Source organism: Podarcis vaucheri, assembly GCF_965113315.1.
Source record: "Podarcis vaucheri genome assembly, chromosome: 8".
Taxonomy (NCBI): Eukaryota; Metazoa; Chordata; class Lepidosauria; order Squamata; family Lacertidae; genus Podarcis; species Podarcis vaucheri.
This window is the reverse complement of record NC_138766.1, coordinates 9,348,383-9,370,637: the sequence shown is the minus strand read 5'-3', so window position 1 is coordinate 9,370,637 and position 22,255 is coordinate 9,348,383. Positions and strand designations below refer to the sequence as shown.

The 22,255-nt window shown below is 41.4% G+C and overlaps 1 protein-coding gene and 1 pseudogene across 3 annotated transcripts in view; one reads left to right on the top strand and one right to left on the bottom strand.

The window, feature by feature from the left end:
• Positions 1 to 20,863, top strand: part of NAA16 (N-alpha-acetyltransferase 16, NatA auxiliary subunit) — a 36,749-nt gene extending 15,886 nt beyond the window's left edge. The window contains exons 10-20 of one of the 2 annotated variants that reach the window (XM_082234294.1): positions 6,443 to 6,515; positions 6,661 to 6,830; positions 8,607 to 8,759; positions 10,480 to 10,608; positions 10,803 to 11,016; positions 12,487 to 12,680; positions 13,638 to 13,746; positions 15,136 to 15,234; positions 15,348 to 15,491; positions 18,442 to 18,539; positions 19,396 to 20,863. In XM_082234294.1, coding sequence (XP_082090420.1) covers positions 6,443 to 6,515; positions 6,661 to 6,830; positions 8,607 to 8,759; positions 10,480 to 10,608; positions 10,803 to 11,016; positions 12,487 to 12,680; positions 13,638 to 13,746; positions 15,136 to 15,234; positions 15,348 to 15,491; positions 18,442 to 18,539; positions 19,396 to 19,596 — 1,584 coding nt within the window. In that variant the 3' untranslated portion in view covers positions 19,597 to 20,863. Of the gene's footprint in view, positions 1 to 694; positions 1,057 to 6,442; positions 6,516 to 6,660; positions 6,831 to 8,606; positions 8,760 to 10,479; positions 10,609 to 10,802; positions 11,017 to 12,486; positions 12,681 to 13,637; positions 13,747 to 15,135; positions 15,235 to 15,347; positions 15,492 to 18,441; positions 18,540 to 19,395 lie in introns of those variants that run through there. The other variant, XM_082234295.1, reaches the window with a different exon arrangement.
• Positions 15,499 to 18,435, bottom strand: LOC309538802 (large ribosomal subunit protein uL15 pseudogene; annotated as a pseudogene). Its single transcript has one exon. The product of its transcript is annotated as a large ribosomal subunit protein uL15 pseudogene (transcript).
• Positions 20,864 to 22,255: the final 1,392 nt, after the last annotated feature.

Sequence of the window (22,255 nt, the reverse complement as noted above, 5' to 3'; positions counted from 1 at the left end):
AAAGTTTCCTGGTAAGAGGAAGCCAGGGATCTAAGCAAGGGAGAACTGAGTCTATGTAATTCTGAGTTTAAATTTCATTCATCTGCCATAACCACCTGAAAATTTGATTTCGCATAAAACTTGCTATAGTCTTGTTTATCTACCCTGCTACAATTTTCTATTTTACTTGCTTACTTGGAAGTATATTCTATTGAAGACAAAAGATGCCTACTTGCGAAATGTGCATAGAATTGCAGCCTAGAGATCTAGATGCAGTTTCTGTTGCTCACACATTGTTGACATGCCGTTATGATTTTCTAAACTTTAAGACTTTATATTTTTCCAATCCATGTCCTCATAGCGAAGGAATAGTACAAAAGACAATAAAATGATTCTGAAGTCTTCATTTTCGGTAGAAAAAATGATATAAAAACGGAAAGAAAATATTGTCTAATGCATTTAATAACTCTTTGTGGAATTATGTCTTTTAACATAAACTATAACATAATCTCTAATGTTAACTTAAATATGTGGGTAATGTCATGCAATAACAGTTTAAAGGTTATTTTAAAAACATTTTCACAATTTCAGTAGCCGTATATAAAAAAAACACTTCAGGGTGGGTGTGGGTGTATAAAAATACAACTTAAAGGTAAATACTCCTGTTATTCTTACAGTAACATTAACATTAGTTAATATTACTCTTCATCTTCAGGTGAAATGGCTGGCTGTTAAATAGTCAGGGAAGCTATGACTTCCTGACTCTTTTGGAAGATGGGACTCAGAAAGCCACCTGTTGTGTGGTGTGTACACATTGTTATGAATGGGAATTCCTAAAGTAGGATATTTATGCCAAAATAAGGAGCTACCGTTGATTTATTGTACTGTCTTTAGGAAGCTATCCTGTTTTCTGAGTGGACATTTTTCTATATAGACAGCAGTTGATCAGGACCTTGGAAGAAGTCAGCTGGATGGCTTTTAAATCGAAGATGGGTTTGGAAAGTTGAAGTTGATGGATATTTTGTGGGGTTTGGCCTTGTCATCTTGACACAATAAGATATAAAAATAGAGGATTAATGTTTGTTTTGTGAAAAGCGTTTTCAAAGAATTTTAGGTGGCAATTTTGTTCCCAGATAGATGCAAAACCTTAGCTGTAAGAGCAGAGGCTCTTTTTTCATTTCATAATTTACACATGGAGCAGTGTCTAGTGCGCAGACAGACATAAGTTGCACAGTAGGATTTCCCCTTTTCTTGCTCATACACACACAGAAATCTGCCCTGCAAGATCTCCCAACCCTCAGGCATAGCTTTTTGGAGCAGTAGAGAGCACAAGGCATCACCACATACCTGACCTCCCTCCAGATAAGTTACTGCTGCACACCTGGAGGAGGGGCAAGGTCAGTGTAGTGGCAGAGGCACTCAGGTGCTGGTGATGCATTAACCATGTGCTGACCTGACTGCCATGTCTCCCCTCTCCATCTCAGGATGTGGCAGCAAGTTGGCCAGAGGTCGGTCAGGTAAGCGGTGCAGCCCCACAGCGCCATCCACTTTGGATTGGAGGTAGGAGGAAAATTCCCATACTGCAAGTCTTTTCCGCTTGTGAATGGCGGTCCCCTGTAGAAAATGGAACAGGTTGTGTTCCCTGGAGTATGTTTATAACATAAAATACATTGTGTAGTTGTTTGTGCAGATGGGTGCTAGTCTATCTGCCCTGCTCATGGATGCCCATAGCCCCGTTGTCTTTCAACAACTTTGTAAGTTGTGCCACTGGAGATGTCTGCATCTCCAGGTTGGGTTACTGCAATCACCCTAGGGCTGCAGCATCTGAAATACTGCTTCCTCGTCTTATGAGTCTGCCCCTTCCTTGGCCCTTGCATCAGTTAGAAAGCCGCATCTTGGAGGAGGAGGGCTGTGCATAGCATTGATTTCCTGCTCATTGTCAAATTCAAATTCAAAATCCTTTATTAGGCATAGCACACCACACATTAACAAACAAACATCATATACAGACTGTATAAAATACGGGCTCAGCGAACACAATTTATCCCAGACCTATTCTTAACTCCAGGAAATAAATCGATGTACATAGATAATATAATACAACACAGCAACGTCACCTACCATTAAAAACCACTAAGTCTCTTTATCATGACCCATTCTCTCTTCATGGACAGCATTTAAAAATTCAGCCGCTATTAAAGTAATTTGGTCATCGCTGTCCGCCAGCAGGTCCTGAACAGTTGGTTGTGTAAAAATCTGTCTATTCAATTTTAGGGCCTCAAATAATTGTTTTCTGGCATGACTGCCAAAATCACAGGAAAGGAATATATGCACTAGAGTATCGGGTTCCTGTTTTCTGCATTTACAGAGACGCTCTGATTCTGGGATAGCTAAGTATCTTCCTCTCACTACCACCGAGGGAAACATGTTAAATCTGGCCAACATAAACAGCCTATGCGATTCATGTTTCTTCAGATTTGTCATGTATCCCTTTTGGAAATCTCTACACAAAGGGAGATTTAAGTGGATAGGAGAGCAGGTGCTGTGCTTTGCAACCTCAAGCATGGCGAGAACACTTTTTTCTGTGAGAGTCTTCCTGATAATCCTGCTCATTGTATCAGTCGCAAAAAAGCTTCACAAACACTCTTCAGAATTCTAGCAGTCATTCCTTCAGAGTGAAATATGAAGGGAGGACTGTAAAATAAGTCAACATCAAGGTCTACGTCAAATGTGTTGCAGGTGTATTGATTCCATTGAAGCTCAACATCATGTGTCCTCTTTGAGTAACTTAGAACATGGAGAGGCTGTGAGGAAATAATGCATGAGGGAATGACTGGCTGGAAGAAACAGCAGAAGTCTCAGAAAGTGTACTCAGGAAGGTAGGCTGACTCCCCCTGAAGACTTTTCTTTTGCCCTTGTAGGAAGGCTGGCTTTGTGCCTGATAGGAAATAATGGGAGCCTGAGGAAAGCTGTGGTAGCTGCAGAAGAAAGAGAGTCTCTTCCACAGGCAGAACAGAGGGAGAAAATCATTCTGTCTGACAGGATGAAACGTTTGCACAGGCAGAATCTTTAGCATAGTGAGATTTCACCCTGTATTCCACCTTCTGCTTCCAGTCTTCAGGAGGAATCATCGTTTTTATAGCAAAAACAGCACCACAGCCACACAAATGGGAGGAATCGGCAGAAAGAAAGAAAGAAAGAAAGAAAGAAAGAAAGAAAGAAAGAAAGAAAGAAAATGAAATTTCCACGAGTGTGTTCAGATAGACTGGGCAGGACACAGAGTTACTGTGGAAGTAAGGGGGCTGGTCTGCAAAGTTGCTCACTTTGCAGCCAGCACAAGCCGCATTTGGGTTGTGAAGGCCAAACAACTGTTGGCTGTGGGGTGGGCGAGGCAGCAGCAGAAAAATAGGACAGAGGGTACGAAATGGGGAAGAGGTGAGTGAAGAAAGCAGCAATGGAGAAAATGAAGATGGAGGAAGAAGGAAAGAAAATAGCAAAGAGGAAGAAGGGACAGCGAGAAAACGGGAACTGAAGTGAATATAGTGAGACTTGCAGAAAGGGAAACTAGAACTTGAGAAGAGTATGGGGTTGTTTGGGACATACCAGGGATCTGTAACGTTTCACTTTTCCTTGCCTGTTTGGCAGCTGTGTATACCCTAACAGCTAGGAGGAGCTCCTCAGTGTTCCTCCTTGCCAGGCCTAGCTTGGGAATCCATCCCTCTGACCTCTATGGCAAACCTCACAGATTGAGAAAAAGCTACTGGGGCCAGGAGGAGCCAAAGTTCACTTTTTCCACCTTACGGAGTCCACGCATGCAGCTTGGGTGGCTCCTTTTCTTAACATCTGCTTAATTTTGCTTGGTACCTCTCCCACTTGCCTTCCTTTGAATCCTCACTCCCGGTCCTGCCAGCTCAGACTATCAGCCCTAGAGTCACAAGATGGGCCTTTCCCCTGTGGTTACAATATTCCCATGTGCTTCCCTGCAGCAGAGGATTATATCATGCTAAGTGCACTTGTGAACGGGGCTTTACTTGAGTCACAGCTCCTGCGCAAGTGATATGAAATTAATGGAGTCCCGCAAGAACTTGTTTACATAATCAAGGAATCAGAGGTGACTGTTATGGGATAAGTTATCATCCACAAACAAAAATTCAGGTTGTTTCCAGCGCATCTTCTTGATCTTGAGCTGTTCACTGTGTCACTGTATTTTTCAGGGGGTCTGTCTCATTTGTTAGAGATAACAAGGGACATACCTCGAAAAGATAAACCTGTGATCTCTGATTCTGTTAACAATGATTGATTCAGTCTTCAGTTGTCAATCTCCATTTCACCCCTTGAGCACTAGATTAACCGCATAGGCTGTTGAAGCAGAAAAGAGGATCATGTTCTAAAAAGCAAAGCAAAAACAAGCTTATCAGAGCTCTTTTGAGTGTTTCATTGAGCGTACCCTTAGCAAGGATGCACAATCCTCAGTGAAATGAGTTATGGTATTTTTCTCCTGTGTGTGTGTGTGTGTGAGAGAGAGAGAGAGAGAGAGAGAGAGAGAATGAGAATGAGGAGACATATTATGTAGGGACCTATGGAGAAAGGGCTTGGCTACTTATTTATATCAAATCAGAATGCAAAATGAGCCACGTTCCCCCCTTGCTTCATGGCAGGTGGACCCTTTAGCACATCGCACACCAGCAGAATTAAATGCATGCGTTTGGATAGAGTGTGAGGTTTTCCCTAGCACAGCAGGGAAGACCTTTTAGTTTGATTCAGTAGGGCTGTGCTATGCTATCCCATGTCTTTGTGACCAACCTCTCTCTGTTTCTGTGGAGGCTTCTCTTTCATTCATGAGTCTTGCAGATACCAGGGTGGTGCACTTGTCCACGAGATTTCTTGTGTGGAGGTTCACTTACACCAAACTGTGCTTGCTGAATCCAAACCGCAAAAACACGTTAGACTCTTCTCCACTTAACGTGTTAAGCTTTGCAGTGACAGGAAGAATCTGAAATGCGGATACTTTGAAATGAGCAGACCCTCACCCCGTCAGGTGAATTTCTGAGATGGTGTAAGGCAGACTTTCAACACAGCAATTGGAATGGTTATGGGCATTCTGTGATGATTAGCTTCATCACTGAAAATGAACACTCACATTATCCAATATACTAATCGTGTGCTGATCCTTATGTTGCCAGAATGGCGTTGTCCACACTCCAGGGGGAGGTGTCAGCAGGTTCAGGGGAGACCCGATGTTTGTAGAAATCTGAAAATAAAACTTTAATTAAAAAAGTAACCCTAAGGAGTGGGTGACCAAAAACATTCCAGTGGGGAGTGAGCACTCTTTTAAGTGTCTGTTTCCAGGTGAGGGGAGAGAACAGAAAACTGGGAGGGGGAAATGAAGTGTTCTGGAAGAGGGCTGGCTTGCTGGCTATTAGAGACCCCAAACAGAAGCATTCCACTCTTCAACACTTGGTTGCTCATCCCGCTGGATCTGTATAAATTCAAACACGAAATGGGCCATTAAGCTATGGATTTCTCAGAAGTCTCTGGTTAGCAATTGGGGTATGCATAATGCTGGGCTAGATGGAGGTTGCTTTAGTATATAACCCCAAGCCATGGTTGCTTTAACCATGTGTTGTTCAATAAGCCACAAGTCATCTCACAGACAAATCATATCTTGTTTCTCTGAAGCTTGGTTTGTTTTTATATCTCTGTTGCTTTGGAAGAGTCTGGGGCAGACAAACTATGGTTAAGCGGAGATGCTGGTCTCTGATGAAACACCAAGCCATGGTTAAAATAATCCATCAACAATCGCAGTCCCTTCCAACTCTACCGTTCTATGATTCTGTGTATCCATGGCTTCACATTGTAGCTTGTTGCCAGAAAACAAACAATGGTTAATCTTCTGAATTAGAATGGCTAAACAGACCATGGATTTATTTGTTATTTGTGAACCAGGCCAGCCCGCTGATGGGATCCAGCAGTTTATTCTTATGTAGCTTCACCCATGTTCTCACAGAAACCCGATCTATTTCCTGCTCTGATAGCAAAAGTAGAAACTAATTGGGTTGAACTAGTCTGCAAAAGTAGTTAACAGTTTTAAAAACAATGGGGGGAAAATAGGCAACCATTTAACCTTTATTGTAAAGAGAAAGGAAAGGGATCCTCACCGCTTTGGATATAACGGGTAATATCCAGTGTTGGTTATACTCTGAGTAGACCATTAGATCAGTGGTTTGATGCCACTAGCTTTTACATGTTCCGATTTTGCTCTGGGAATAAACTAGGTGCGGATTATTTGTTTTGCAAAACATCATGTATTATGCAGATTTTAGTATTGTTTTAAGTTAGTTAGAAATATTAGCACTGTTCATTTGGCATGATTAGCTGTATCTGGATAATATATCAAACTGAATGCAATGTGATTTAAAGAAAATATCAAGTTAAAATAAACTTGGCAACTATGTTTTCATAGGTTTCTACGATCCAAGAGCTTGCTACTGGTTACGAAGCTTCTTTGAAAACCTGCGACTTGTTCAGTCCATATGGTAGGTTTCATTATTCACGAACTGTAGCTAAAAAGCAGCTTTTAATCCTTATTTTAGCTGTGCTGGTAGACCTCCAAACAGACGTAATAATAAGTAAGCATTTTAATTTCTTGCCAAATTTGCTGACACGTATGTATCATTGCAGAAAACGGCGATCAAGAGCCACCGACAACTCTGCTTTGGGTTCGCTATTTCCTTGCACAGCACTTTGACAAACTGGGTCAGTTTTCCGTGGCCTTGGATTACATTAATTCTGCCGTTGCAAGTACGCCAACACTAATAGAGTTGTTCTATCTGAAAGCAAAAATTTATAAGGTAATATTGTCATAAATGCATCAAAAATGGAATATGTAATCAATGTATATCCTTTTCATAGGAGCTGATAGACATTTTATGTTGAGATAAGAACAGAACCACTCTTACCAGATCAAAGGAAAACAATGCACAATGTTTTCAATGAAGCAGCTAAAGTAATGTTAAGTGCAAAACCAAAACATCTAGAAATCACAAGCATAGAATTAAAAACGCCGAAAGAGTTTTGCTTGGGCAGAACCCAGCTTTCAGTCTGCTTTTGTAGGAGAACGACCTTCCTAGCCACTCATAATCAGAACCAAGGTTCCCCAAGAACCCTAATAGCCAGTCCTATCTTAAACTCTCAGGTACCATGTAAGCCCAAGGGACGCGGGTGGAGCTGTGGGTTAAACCACAGAGCCTAGGACTTGCCGATCAGAAGGTCAGCGGTTCGAATCCCCGTGACGGGGTGAGCTCCTGTTGCTTGGTCCCTGCTCCTGCCAACCTAGCAGTTCGAAAGCATGTCAAAGTGCAAGTGGATAAATAGGTACCACTCTGGCGGGAAGGTAAACGGCGTTTCCGTGCGCTGCTCTGGTTCGCCAGAAGCGGCTTAGTCATGCTGGCCACATGACCCGGAAGCTGTACGCCGGCTCCCTCGGCCAATAAAGCGAGATGAGCGCCGCAACCCCAGAGTTGGTCACGACTGGACCTAATGGTCAGGGGTCCCTTTACCTTTTTACCATGTAAGCCCAAAAGAAAGCTACTACTTCTCCCTTTCTGGAACAGGTAAATTTTAGCATTTCAATTTCAATCTCTCCCTCTCTCACTCTTCTGGCTTCCTCTTGAGGCCTAGTCCCACAGCATCGGCATTTTGAACTTGCCCTGTTGTGCCCATTCCAAGCCTCCATTATGCCCCGCTGAATCCCAAGCACCCTTCCCTCTCCTTATGCAGCAATGGCAGTTCTTTCCACCTCTGTTTCCCTTTCCTTCTCCATCTCTGTAGAATCAGCTAAATTTTACCCAGAGTAAAACTTGAAATTAATGAACACGATTTCACCAAGTTTACTCTTAGCTGAATATCACTCAGTGAATTTCTGTGTGGCCTGTACATGTATCCACTTGTCCCTGTATTTCTTATCAATCAAAGTGGCTTTTTCCACCTCTAGCTGTAATATGTGTTCCAATGCTGTCTACCTACTGCACCCTACCCACAAATTATTGGTATACTAGACCCTAGATCTTGGATAGCATGCTGCGGTTGGATCTATATGTACATGTACATGACCAAGGCCTTTGTGTTCGCTCTTTTGTCCATGGCCTCTTGCAGCAGTCAGAAAAGGGACAATCAAAAGTAATTCATAATAAATTGTTCATATGAAATGTTTGTGATCATCGTCTTTTTGTGGAAGCAAATAGTGGGCTTGGACTATGGAAATGGTTTTTGTTTTCAGTGTAAAATGTGAGCAGCTCTCTCTCAAAGTTAGTAAAGGTTCTGTGCTTCTTCCATACTCGGATATTTAATGCTAACATAATTTTGCCAGACCTGTGAAGCTTGACATAGGCACTGAAGTCTGAACATGATCCTTTGTTGTTAACTTATTTTTTTAGTTTTCATCGGATCAATATCTTCAGAGCTACGTTTCACACAGCGAAGCATAATAAGATTGGCTGTGATTTGTGCATGCAAAATGTTTCGGAAAGGGGAGACGCACGTGCACATTACAGTTCTCAGAGTTTACACAATATGCCTGTTACTGACATTGAAAATTAAGTATAAAACTCTTCCCTTTCCCTCAATAGCATGTAGGCAACCTAAAGGAGGCTGCCAAATGGATGGATGAGGCGCAGTCGTTGGATACAGCCGATAGATTCATCAACTCCAAATGTGCAAAGTATATGCTGAGAGCAAATATGGTGAAGGATGCAGAAGAGATGTGTTCCAAGTTCACACGGGTAGGAGATATATTTTAAATAGAGGTTGGTTGCGTATTTGTTTTGAAAATTTCCTCTGTCAGTTTCAGATTTTTTTAATTTTATTATTATTATAAGTCATTGGTAGCAGAATTGTATGATGCAGGAAAAATTTACCTAACTTCTAATTGAGCCAAGATAATAGTACTGATGAATTTCCAGGAACAGAATAGTTCTATTTTCCCCCTGTAATCTTTAAATATATTTTAGCTATTTCACTGCAGTATGAAACAGCTTCATCATGAGTAACCCTGTCACAGTAAATGAATTACTCATGAGGAGGCTGGAAGTTTTAGTGGGAGCAAATTCCATGTCCATAGACTAGCCAACTAAAAGTCAACATTTTTCATTAAGATGCATAGGCTAACTTGGTGGTGAAAGAAATACAGGCATCGTTACTACTGAAGACTACGTTTAAATTTCGTAAATTATTAAATAGACTGCAGGCTACAATCCTGTACCCATTTACCTTGGAATAAGCCCAGTTTAACTCAGTGGGACTGGCTATTGGAACTGTATGTGCAAGATTGCATTGTAAAAATCTTTGAAATGTCTTCCCATTCAGGCAGTTCTTCACACTGCCAAATTTTCCATTGGCATTTGACCTTTTGTAAGGTCTCCGTTCATTTTGACTGGGAAGCCCAGCCAGATGGGCGGGGAATGAATGAATGAAAAACTATAATATAATACAATATAATATAATATACAGTCACATTGCCAGTACGGTATTGAGTGGTTGCCTTGATGACCCCAGAGGGAAAGGAGTTGTTGAGATTTGCTTTTCTTGGACCTCAGTCCTTTACCCTCTTACCTAGGAGTAAGCCTCATGGACATGAATAGGACTTACTTTTGAGTAGCTATGTATAGGATTACCCTCTTAGTGTTGCACCTCCTGTCTTCACTATTAAAATTCCCTGCCTTCTTGAGCTGTCAGTCATTAATTAAACAAGACCACATTTATAGCATTTGGCACACAGTGTTTGCTACTACATGAGAAATATTGTCTGGTCTTTTTGAGAACACCTCCCTTATCTCTGCCTCTCTTACAGTGAAAGTGCCCACATTCTCGTTTCTGTATGAATGAAATATTGCCCTTCTCACAGACTTTCCCCTTAGCTGAATAGAAAAAGTATGCATTAGGTAAAGCATTTGGAAAAGGGAAAAGTATAGGATACTTTATAAGAGTGGGGGTAGCCAATATGATGCCCTTCACGTATTGTTGGAGAACAACAACTATCACCCGCTGCCTGACCATGGATTGTGGTGGTCAGGGCTGTGGCAGTGGCTTGGTTCTGCAACATCTGAAAGCGCCACATTTGCTATCCCTGCACTCAATAATTGAAAAGTCCAGAAATCAATAATTATCTTCTTTTTAAAAGACATCTGAAGGCAGCCCTGTTTTTAATGTAGGGAAGTTTTTAATATTTAATGCTGTATTGTTTTTAACACTTGATTGGAAGCCGCCCAGAGTGGCTGGGGAAACTCAGCCAGATGGGCGGGGTATAAATAATAAATTATTATTAATTATTATTATTATTATCCAAAGAATCATATCAGTTATTTATTGTTAAAGCATTCTTATAGGATATCATAGGGCTGTGTGTGTGTGTGTGGATGGATAGACAGATAGATAGATCTCACACATATACATATAAATTTAAACGACTGTTGATCCCACACAATACTTTTTTATTTATTTCAGGAAGGAACTTCTGCCATGGAGAATCTGAATGAAATGCAGTGCATGTGGTTCCAAACAGAATGCGCTTTAGCTTTTCAGAGACTAGGGAAATATGGAGATGCCTTGAAAAAGTGCCATGAAGTGGAGAGGGTAAGTAGGTAAACAGATTGCTTTTTCCTGACTACCGCTTCTCATAAGCAACATGAGCTTTGTTAACTTGCCACCTGCTTTAAAGTTGCCGAAACACTTAGTTCGAAAAAGCTGTAAGCACACCTAGGAAGCGGCCTTATTTCTCCATCTAGTAAACTGCATCATAAAAAATAGTGTCCTCTTTTCTTTTTAAGCACTTTTTTGAGATAACAGATGATCAGTTTGACTTCCACACCTACTGCATGAGAAAGATGACACTCCGTGCTTACGTGGACCTCTTGAGGTTGGAAGACATTCTCAGGCAACATGCCTTCTACTTCAAGGCGGCTCGCTCAGCAATTGAAATCTACCTGAAGCTATATGATAATCCGCTAGCCAATGAAAGCAAAGAACAAGAAGTAAATTCAGGTATTGAAGCAATAATTAAGATAGTGTGAGTATAAAAAGCTTTGTACGGAAGTGTTCACTGCTGAAAATGTGGTGGTATATGTAAAGGAAACTTATTTTATACAGTGCTGGGGAGAATCATCTGCTGAGCTGGATATAAAAATAGCTTAAATGATCAGTGCAGTATTAAGAATTTAAAACAGGGATTGCCAGCCTTTTTGTGCCCACATACACATTTGAAAACTGGGAAAACTGATTGCCATGCATACATCACAACCGTTGAACACACCTAAATCTGTTCTGTTGGCTGCTGCAGGCACCAAGTTGATGGACCCTGATCCAGCACAGAATTTAGATGGTTGAAAATCTTCATTTTAGGGTTGTTTTTTTGAAATGGTTTTTATTTGATTTTACAAATATAAATTTATAACAAAACCAAATACATATCCATACAGAGAGATTTCTCTGAATCTCAATATTTCCCCCCCATCCCCTCCATGGGGCCTATTGTCAACGTTTTCAACTGCATATTACCGTATTTTTCGCTCCATTGGACGCAGTTTTTCCCCTACAAAAATTGAGGGGAAATGTGTGTGTGTCCTATGGAACGAATGCAGGCTTGTGCCATAGCTGCGCGCAACCCCTCCGGCAGGGAGAGGCTGCACGGGGCTATGGTTTCTTTAGCTCCACGCAGCCTCTGACGGCAGGGAGAGATTGCGCGGGGCTAAAGAGGAAGCCAAAGCAGCCAGCAGGATCCATCCTGCTCGCTGCCTTGGCTTGTTCCATAGCTGTGCGCAACCCCTCCGGCAGGGAGAGGCTGCATGGGGCTATGGCTTCTTTAGCTCCACGCAGCCTCTCCCGGCAGGAGAGTTGTGCAGTTGAAGGAAAGGTAATGGTAGAACTTTTAGCCGTTAACTGAAATGTTCTACAACAAAACGCTTTCCTCTGGTGTTCACAGAACCACGTGTCATTTAGATCACTGCAGAAAGGAAAATCTGTTGTTGCTTCAAGCAGCAAAAGCGTTCACGTATGATGCTTCTGTTTACTTCCCTGTCAGAAAATATAGTTCTCTTAACTCACTGATGCTTCTGTGCATACACAGGCTGAGACCTATATAAATTTATTGGAGTTCACACTTTTCTCCATTGTGCAAATTGCAATTTATTCCTACAGTCTGCTTCCTATCTTTTAACGATAACATATCTACCTCTTATCCCAAAATTGCTACGTTTTCTTGAGAAATTTTGATGAGGGACCTTGCCAAAAAGTTTCTGAACCTGAAGCGCATAGTGTGTACTGGAGTGCTTATAGCTAGCTTTTAAGAATCCTGAAGGTTTATTTAAACAATAAATTAAGAGTTACTTCTTTTATTTGTTTATTTTGTGTTTTCGTATTGTACAGGCATTTAATGAAGTGATATTTAAATATGACACTATATTTTTTAATAAACCCAGCATTTCGTATGGTTTGTAAATCTCCTATTACTTGTAGTAAACCTTTCGGCCAAAGAACTTAAGAAAATGCTTAGTAAGCAAAGACGAGCACAGAAGAAAGCTAAACTGGAAGAGGAGAGAAAGCATGCAGAGCGAGAGAGGCAGCAGAAGAACCAAAAGAAGAAGCGAGAGGAGGAAGAGGAAGAAACCAGTGGTCCCAAGGAAGAATTAGTTCCTGAAAAACTGGAAAGGGTAGATTTGTTTCTCCTTTTCTATATTTGTTAATCATCGCATATTCAAAACCTTCTTCACTGTGCCATATCAAACCAAAATATTTACAGGAAGGTTGGGGTCAGTTAACTCACTGGCCTGGCATGTAGACCGCACATATGATGTTCACAATCTTGGATTCACATGTGCCGCTTTGTCTCGAATGTGCCAACTGATCAAGCACATTCTGGGGGATGTACATGACTGATCAGATGACAGACACATTGTACATGCTGGAACAGGGGCATCAAGATCAAAGCAAGCATTTGGCTGCTTTGCTTCTGAACTTTTAAGAGTTCTGTGAAACTTGGTTTTGCTCACATAATTCTCTTCCACTGGGCTCCTGTTCCAAACCTTTCTTGGCATCATTATGTTTGTTCAGCAGAGTTGCTTTTAATTCCTTCCTGTGTTTCATCTATTGAGTGTTGTTCTCAAGAGTAGGCCTTATGGTCCTACATTTGTTCCCTCAACTTTGTCCCATCTTCCTTGCTACAGGAGAAGTGAACAGTCACATTGGGAAATCCCCTGTCTGAATAACAATGGGGTTATTTCGGTAGGGCATTAAGTTTTCTGCCCAGTGATGATGACAGAGCAGGGAGCCTGTTAACCTGAAACTTGCTTTCAGTTTCCCTCTATAGGGTGGATCCCGGGGAGAAAATGAAAAGCTGTTGGGCATTTTGTAATTCCTAAAGTACCATTATATTGTAGTTGTTGGGATGGCTCAAAGTTACGTCGAAGATGCCAAGCTCCTTCTTAAGTATTTATACAGCTCAACCTGTTTTGTTGACTAGCTGTCTTTTAGAAGGGCGGGTAACTATGATAAACACTATTAAATGCATTGTGTGCAAAAATATATCAGTACGATTATTGCAAGCTTGATCTTTAGAGACTTTTTTGGTATGACTTCAGTTTATGACTAACTTGAATTTCTTTTGGCAGGTTGGCAATCCATTAGAGGAAGCTATTAAGTTCCTTATACCACTTAAGAATCTTGCGGCTGATAACATAGACACACATCTTTTAGCATTTGACATTTATTTAAGGAAAGGTAAAGTATATGTAATTGTGAAACAGGATTGTGAAATAACAGGATGATTTTGTAATAGTTACATGTGTTGATTTATCCATTATTACGTAGTTTTCAGGTTACCTGTCTGCAAAAACACTAGTCATCTCTGGGCTTGACTTACTGGGTTTCCCATTGTCTCACCTTGGTCACAACTGTCCGGCACTGCTGCTCAAATTATTCAGTTTTCTTATTGCTCTCTGCACATAATGCCTGTCCTTAAATCCCTGCCCTGGCACCCTTTTTGCTCCCAGTTTCTGCGCAAGCTTCTTATCAAGACCTCCCTCTCCCCCCACCCCCTTGTCTCTCCATTTTTATATACCAACATATTCCTGTATTTTGGTTTCATTGGTCCAGCTCCACAATCCTCGGGTGTCCAAAGGTCTCCTTCCACCTCAAACAACACCATTTCTTTTTTCCTGCCACTTACGCCTGAAACTTCCTCCCCATCAACCATCTCCCCTACTTCATTCAAATCCTCCTCCTCACCTTTTCTGTGATGCTTTTGCTACACTGTCATCATTCTCATAACCTTCTATGACTTAAAAAACTTCACATTCAGCCCGTCTACCCCTGCCTCCATTCACCTGCCCCTTCTCTGTTGTCTGCCTTAGGCCTATTTCTTGGTTGTAAGCCCATGTCATGGGCTGGCTGGGTGCAGAGGAGCCAGGTGACTGGTGAAGGAATGGCAATGAAAGGGAGAAGGAGCAGATTTGGGAGGAGGTGGTGTCAGAAGAAGAAGTAGTAACAGGGTTTAGTGAGCAGGAAGAAGCAGTGGCAGAGAACAGTTCAGACTCTGAGGCTGAAGCAGAGGCTGGAGAAGATGGTCAAGAGGCAGAGGGGAGACAGGTTCCTGAAGAAGCCAGGGAGTCTCCCCGTCCTGCTGCAACCACTTCTCTCCCCCTGGTCATCTAGAACACGCATAGAAATGAAGAGCAGAACAGAGGTTGGTTGTGCTCAGAGACAGTCTATGACTGCTTAGGAAAGGCCTTGGAGACCAGTGGGACCTTCAGTCTTCGCAACTGCCTCATTCGGACAAGACCTTCTTGCTCGGAAGAGTTGCTCGGACCACTAGGCCTGTGCTTTTGGGGCTTCTCTGAATAAAGAGTTAACTTCTCTGACACTGTATTTTTTTATTGCTGACCCACATTTGACTTCAGCTCCTGGCAGCCCCATAGGGCAGGGACCTGGCCTTGCCTTGTTCATAAGCTGTCAGGTGCATATATAAATAATACGAGGTCTCCTTTATTTTGCATGTGACACATGAGTGAGCGTATGTGTGCAGAATGGTTGTAGCACAGCAATACAAACAGATTATTCAAATGTAAATAACATCATAAAAACTAGTTCTTTATTCTTGTATTTATGCAGGAAAGTTTCTCTTAATGTTGCAGTCGGTTAAAAGAGCTTTTGCTATTGACAGTAATAACCCGTGGCTACATGAATGTTTAATTAAATTCTCCAAATGTGGTAAGTATAAGATAAATCTGCTGTTTGCATGCTATAAAACTGTGCTTGGAACACGGAGGTACAGTCTTGTCAGATGGTAACAACTATGTGCTTTGTTTTTTTTACTTTTTTAGTGTCTGATCATAGTAATTTGCCAGAAATTGTGAACAAAGTCCTAACCCAAGAAATGCAGAAGATTTTTATTAGTAAAGATTTGGAAAGTTTCAATGAAGAATTTCTCAGACGCAATTCTACCTCCATACGGCATCTGCTGTCAGGTTGGTTTATTTGTGTTTTAAAGGATGACATTATGCTAAGCCTGTGTTTTATGGTAGGCCTTGAAGCAGGTTCAGGAGAAGAGCCCTGCTCCACAGACCAAAGGTCCATCTTGCCCAGGACTCTGCCCCTGACAACCATAAACCTCTAGGAGGCTCCTAAGAAGGTTTGAAGGCAGCCTGAAGTTGGTCAGTGACCATGAATTCAAGTTCTTTAAGGTCCTCTGTCTTCTAAAGCTGGTGACAATCGTTCAGATAAAACAAGATGCTCTGGCTCATTACAGACTTCCTGGTTTATTCACTCCATACCCTCCAAGGGTCCCTATTTTCCAGGGACAGTGCCGGAATTACGAAAGCCATTCCGGGTTTTTTATTTGATCCCGGAATGTCCCTGTCCTCTGCCTATGCTGCTGCCGCCAAGCTTTGGGAGGAAGAGGTGGTGCTTGGCCTGAGCTGTGACGCTGCAAGGGAGCATCCCGTTGCCTCTCTCTGGTTGCTGGTGCTAGCCTCATCCCTTGGGCTGCTCAAAGTGGCTGCTGGAGAGCAGGCAAGGAGGAGGGGCTGTGGAGGCTCACCCAGCCTGGTGTGACACATTGGCTCTGAGGCGCAGACAGAGGGCAGGGCTGCCCTGGGCAGGAAGAAAGGGGAAGCGGGACAGAGTGCAAGGAGTCTTGGTTTTTCTTTTTTAAGCTGAAACGATGTTTATTTAAATCTGAGCACACAGAGAAGTCCGTATGCTAACTAGCACACAACCTCCACCAACTTCTTTTATTTTTTCCTCTGCTTTTCTGCTGAAGAACTTTGCTTTTGCAACTACAGGCTGCTTGGGCAGTTTCCCCTTGCCCAGGACTGTATAATAACCTGAGCGCACAGCATCAATTACAGGTGATAATCCGGCTGGATTTTTGGCATACTTGAGCCTTGTTTGCTCACTAACAAGCGCCCACAGTTTTTCCAGGTTGACTGTGGGACAGAAGTGCTGGTTTTTCTTCAAGTGGGAATCCTTTCCAAAATAACCAGGATGGTATCTATCAAAGTTAATTATTGTGGTGGTGCAGACCTCGAGCATTACCACATCCTCCAAGATGCTTTCTATGCTTACCAATACGACCATGGCCATGGCTGACGTGACCTCACAGTTTCCTGGTCTTCCTCAGCCTTGAAGGCATCTTGGCGGCTCCAAGGAGATAAAGGAAAAGAGTGCTCCTCTCGCGAGATTTCACGGAAAGGAAGGAGTCTTGAATTTTAAAAACAATGCTTTGTGTGTCCGTGTCTAATCTTGCCCCTTTCTAAAATTTATGTATTGGTTTGTGTTTTTCTTTCTGCAAATCTACCAAAGAATAAAATAAAATTGGGATTAAGGGGTTTTCGCAGGACGGTGGAGGGGGTATCTCTCGTCTGCTGTTGCTCCACATCCATTAGTATTCAGAGGCGGAGTACCTCTGAACATCGAGGTCCCATGTAATCAGTATGACTCATAGCCATGGTACATTTCTTCTCCATGAATTGGAGAATTTGGCAAACACTCCAGCTGGTGGCAATGAACTCCATAACTTGGGTGAAGCAGCCCTTCCACCGTCCGGAATGTGCTGCTGGTCAGTTTCATTAGATGATTCCTAGCATTATCACTTCCAAGTTCAGAAGGAAGGAAAGTCTAAATCAGACAGGGCCAAACTTGGCCCTCCAGATGTTTTGGGACTAGAACTCCCATCATCCCTCGCTAACAGGACCAGTTGTCAGGGATGATGGGAATCGTAGTCCCAAAACATCTGGAGGGCCAAGTTTGGCCATGCCTGGCCTAAATGAAGACTGAGAACTTGAAAAAAAACATTGCTAACTGTTGTCTTCATCATTTTGCAGTTTTATATATGTGTTTAGTCTACCACCAGTCTTTATGGGCTGAGGATTTCCATCTCTGTCGTCCCCATTGTCTTCTATTATTAGAATACCTTCCCCCATTACTTCATCAGGTCTTTCCCATGGGGTTTTCTTACTCTATTATCTTTTTCTTTTGTGTGGTGTCTATTCTTAGTGGCTTCCGAACTGTAACTCACAATTTCAGGTCGTTAGCATGGATCTTGCTACATTTGCTGCCCTTTAAAAGTCATGTTTATTGTTAAATACACAGCCAAATTACAAAGCTAAATTACTTTAATTACTTTAATGAGGTAACTGTGGATAATTGAACTTAATTTTCTCTTGTCTTCATTAATTGCTTTAGTACCTGTGGCAAATAAAAAATCTATTCAGATTTTGTGTCATGGTTCGCCTTTAATTTAGACTTATTGGAGTTCAACGTGTAATGGTTGCAGTGAGAATTTGAAGTCAAATACCCGGTTCTGAGTGAAGTAAGGTTTTTTCCCCTCCCAGAACCTCAGAATAATTGAGGTCATATTTTGCTGGCTTCTCTCTGGCCCTACTGCAGCTTAGGCTGGACCTATTGATATAAAATGGGGTGGCCTTTGATGACAGTGCAGTGGTACCTCGGGTTACATACGCTTCAGGTTACATACGCTTCAGCTTACAGACTCCGCTAACCCAGAAATAGTGTTTCAGGTTAAGAACTTTGCTTCAGGATGAGAACAGAAATTGTGCCCTGGCAGCGCGGCGGCAGCAGGAGGCCCCATTAGCTAAAGTGGTGCTTCAGGTTAAGAACAGTTTCAGGTTAAGTACGGACCTCCGGAACGAATTAAGTACTTAACCTGAGGTACCACTGTATGGGTGAATTTACTTTCTTGAGCTTATTTGAATCCAGTATGGTGGACTTTGCTTTGTTGTAACTTGCTGATTTGACAGTCCTTGTTGCCTTGCTATGATTTCAAGTTTGTTTTTTGTTTTTTTACAATGTGCACAATGCATGTTTAGTGTTAGTGAAAACTGAAGCAAAACATATCCTTAAGTTCTCCCTTTGAATGGTTTCCCTGTTCATAAATCTATGCCACTTCATTTTCAGGTGCAAAGATGATGTATTTCCTGGACAACTCAAGACAAGAGAAAGCTATTGGCATTGCGACTAAACTAGATGAAACGATGACAGACAAAAATGTGAAGGTAATTCATTATTACGATTGTGAAACTGAAGTTTCTAGATAGTATGCTGTTGTGAATAGTGCATGAGGTGACATGTGCATGAGCAGGTGTGGGGAACCTTTAGCCCATGGGTAGGCAAACTATGGCCCAGGGGCCGGATCCAGCCCAATCGCCTTCTCAATCTGGCCCGCGGACGGTCCGGGAATCAGCGTGTTTTTACATGAGTAGAATGTGTCCTCTTATTTAAAATGCATCTCTGGGTTATTTGTGGGGCATAGGAATTCGTTCATTTCCCCCAAAAAAATTTAGTCCGGCCCCCCACAAGGTCTGAGGGACAGTGGACCAGGCCCCTGCTAAAAAACTTTGCTGACCACTGCTTTAGCTCTTCTTATGTTGTACTGCAACTCCCATCACCCCTGATCATTGGCCATGCTTGCTAGTGCTTATGGGAGTTGCAGTTCAGCTGAAGCTTACCCACTCCTGTATTAGAGGATAAACGGGAAGGTAAACAGCGTTTCCGTGCGCTCTGGTTTCCGTCACGGTGTCCCGTTGCACCAGAAGCGGTTTAGTCCTGCTGGCCACGTTACCTGGAAAGCTGTCTGTGGACAAACACCGGCTCCTTCAGCCTGAAAGCGAGATGAGCACTGCAACCCCATAGTCTCCTTTGACTGGACTTAACTGTCCAGGGATCCTTTACCTTACCTATTAGAGGATAACACATGGAAGAAAACAGTATTTTGACTTCCAGTGGAAAAGAAAAAAGATCGCAGCAGCAGCCCTACACTTGCGAGAGGAGCTAATAGGGAGGGGTGTTTCTGTTGGGGTTATTTTGTGGAAGACACCCCAACTTAAAAATAATCCTTTTTTCTATCTTCAGACTTTAACAACAGTTTTGGAATCCTTACTTGATGGCAGCTTTGGAGTCAGCCCCACCCAGAGTGATGAGTATCGGCTGGCCTGCCACAAACTCTTTCCTTTAGCGTCTGCATTTGTCTCTCCCACGAAGGAAGATGATGGTAGCTTTGCATCGATCAATCATACAGCCATTCATCACAATGTGCTGTCCAATGAAATTTAAAGCCGAGCAATGAATGGGATTGTGCTCTCTTCCAGACTGGTTGAACATAGTTCAGGGTTTCTACTTCCAAACACATTGGAAAAATTCAAGCAGGCAGTTGAATGAAAATGTCCTGTGCTATGAGCTCATTTCTCTCAACAGGAGCTGCTGATATTTATGTAGACATCTATCTCTGCATAATACTGGTTATGTTTATATTTGTACAGTTATGGATCTTTTTATCCAAAATCATGGACACAAGAGATTGACCATTCACATGAATGCTGTTACATACTCAAATAAGTACAGCCACTTCTTATAAAACCTATTGGATTAGCAAACTTGGCAAGTTAAAAGGGTTATCATACTTGTCCATTGTTTTCAGCTTTTTTATTTGTTTCTTTCAAAGCACAAATCCTAATTATGGGTGAGGGCAATTTTCTGTTTATTTAAAGCATTTTATGGAAACTGTGCTTAATTCGGAGAGCTTATTTGTGTTTTTAAATTGGTATGCTTTTTTTAAAAAAAAGCTATAACCTCCTTTTTCTCGTAACTATTAGTTTGAATTGTTTATTAAATATTTTTGAACTATTGAATACCCGCTATTACTGTTTAGATACTTGTTTCTTCACCACTTACAAATTTTGAAATATTATTCCACTTTTTTGGGGGGGCAAGGGTACGACAACATAGAATGTGGCCAATCCCAGATAATAAGTTATGTTTAAATATGATGTTGAGCTCTGTTAAAACTCACAAGAAGTGAACTTCAGTTTTTGCTGAAGTATTGATTTAAGTGCTATAAAGCAATTAGTGGTTAATATTTACTTTAACAAATTTAAATGAGCACAATTAGTTTGTCTACAAATCACAGTTGATATTTTTCTTTGTATTTTGGTGCATTAATCCAAATGGATTATGTCTACAACATATCAAAGTTCTAAGTCAACCATCTTAAATGTTTTACTTCATGGCATCAATGGCTATTCATGACAACTTTATATAAACTGCTGTCCAAACTTAAAATACACCCTGGCTTGTACAGAAAATCCATTTTCTGAAAAATAATCGAACCAGTTTATTTTCCTTTTTATGGTTAATGTAAATATTTAAGTAATATTACTTAGGCCCTATGCAAAATCCAAGAAGGGAAGTTTTATCAAGACAGACAGTTACCTTGAAGACAGTCTCTTCTGACATCTGTTTAGAATCAATAGTTGAATGAAAAATTCACTGTAAAATAATGCCAACTGATGTAATGCTGTAATAAATTATTTTGTACACATTGGCTCTGGTTTTGTGTTTCTATATATATTGAATGTTTATTTTTACGGGGCCGTGGTCATGAAATCTTTCTTTTAAAAACTATGAAAATGATGACCACAGGATGCTGCCTTAGACCTCATCAGACCATTGCTCAATCTAACTCAATATTGTCTACTCAGTCTGGTAGTAGCTCTCTAAGTTTCCAAATAAGATAATTTCCCCAGCTCTTATCTGAAGACAACATGGATTAGAAATTGGGGCCTTCCACATTCAAGGTAAATGTTCTACCGCTGAGCTGTGGAATTTTTGAGCCACATGTTGACCTGGAGGGGGTTTCTAGTAGATCAGAACTTACCACCACCATGTGATGGCCTTGTCTGTCAGCAGTGGTTTTCTAAGGCAGAGTTTATCCATCAGGAAAGATCCACATCTCCCATTAGTAAATGTGTGTCAACAACAAGAACCTGAAGAACAAGCCTTGTTGGCTGATGGACGCTTGTTTCACCTTTGCTAAACATTGGAGAGACTTAGAAGGAAGACTGACTGACTGATTGATTGATTGATTGATTGATTGAATTTACCATATATACCGCCCTATACCTGAAGGTCTCAGGGCCGTTCACACAACCTCCTCCTGCACTGGTTTAATTTAGCTCTTCTTTCAGATCCAAATGCAGAACACTGGGTTTTGTGAAGGTTTCTCTAGGGTTTCGGTGTTAACTAATTCTAATATCCATTGTGGGATGTTCATGAATCTCCGTGAGAAAGGAAATATGTAAGAAGTCTCTAAAGAAAACAAGAAAGGCAAAAGATGAGTTTTATAAACAAATGCACGCATGCATGCACACACACATATTCTATATTGCTTTGAGGAGCTCACTTCCAGGTCACCGATTCAAAACACAGCTTTTAGCATTTGTTAATTATTATGTTAATGCCTCTGTGATTTCTTATGTTAAGTTGCCTTCTTGGCTCCCGCTCAAGTTCTGCTGTTAGACATCTGTTCACATTACAAAATCCACAATCGTAGCGAAGTTAGACTGCCAAATTCAGTAGCAGCTTCTGGGTTTGAATTTATCCAATTCTTGTAATATGATGTAATAGAAGCAGATTGGTAAAAGCTCACTTTATTGAGTTACCTGCTAAGTCACAGACTTATTTATCTATTTATCCCCTTCCCCTTTTTATGAAGATTACCCGGGATCCCACAGCTAATTCTTCCCTGGTCTCCTCGCTGGATTTCCCCCTAAATTGATTTTTGAATTCTGAATTTATTGTTATTCACATTTTATACTGTATTTTAGGCTGTTTTTTGTTGCATCAGTTAATGTTTTAAATTTGTTAGCTGCCCTGAGCCTGGTTTTCTGAACCAGGAAGGGTGAGGTATAAATAAAAAATTATTATTATTATTATT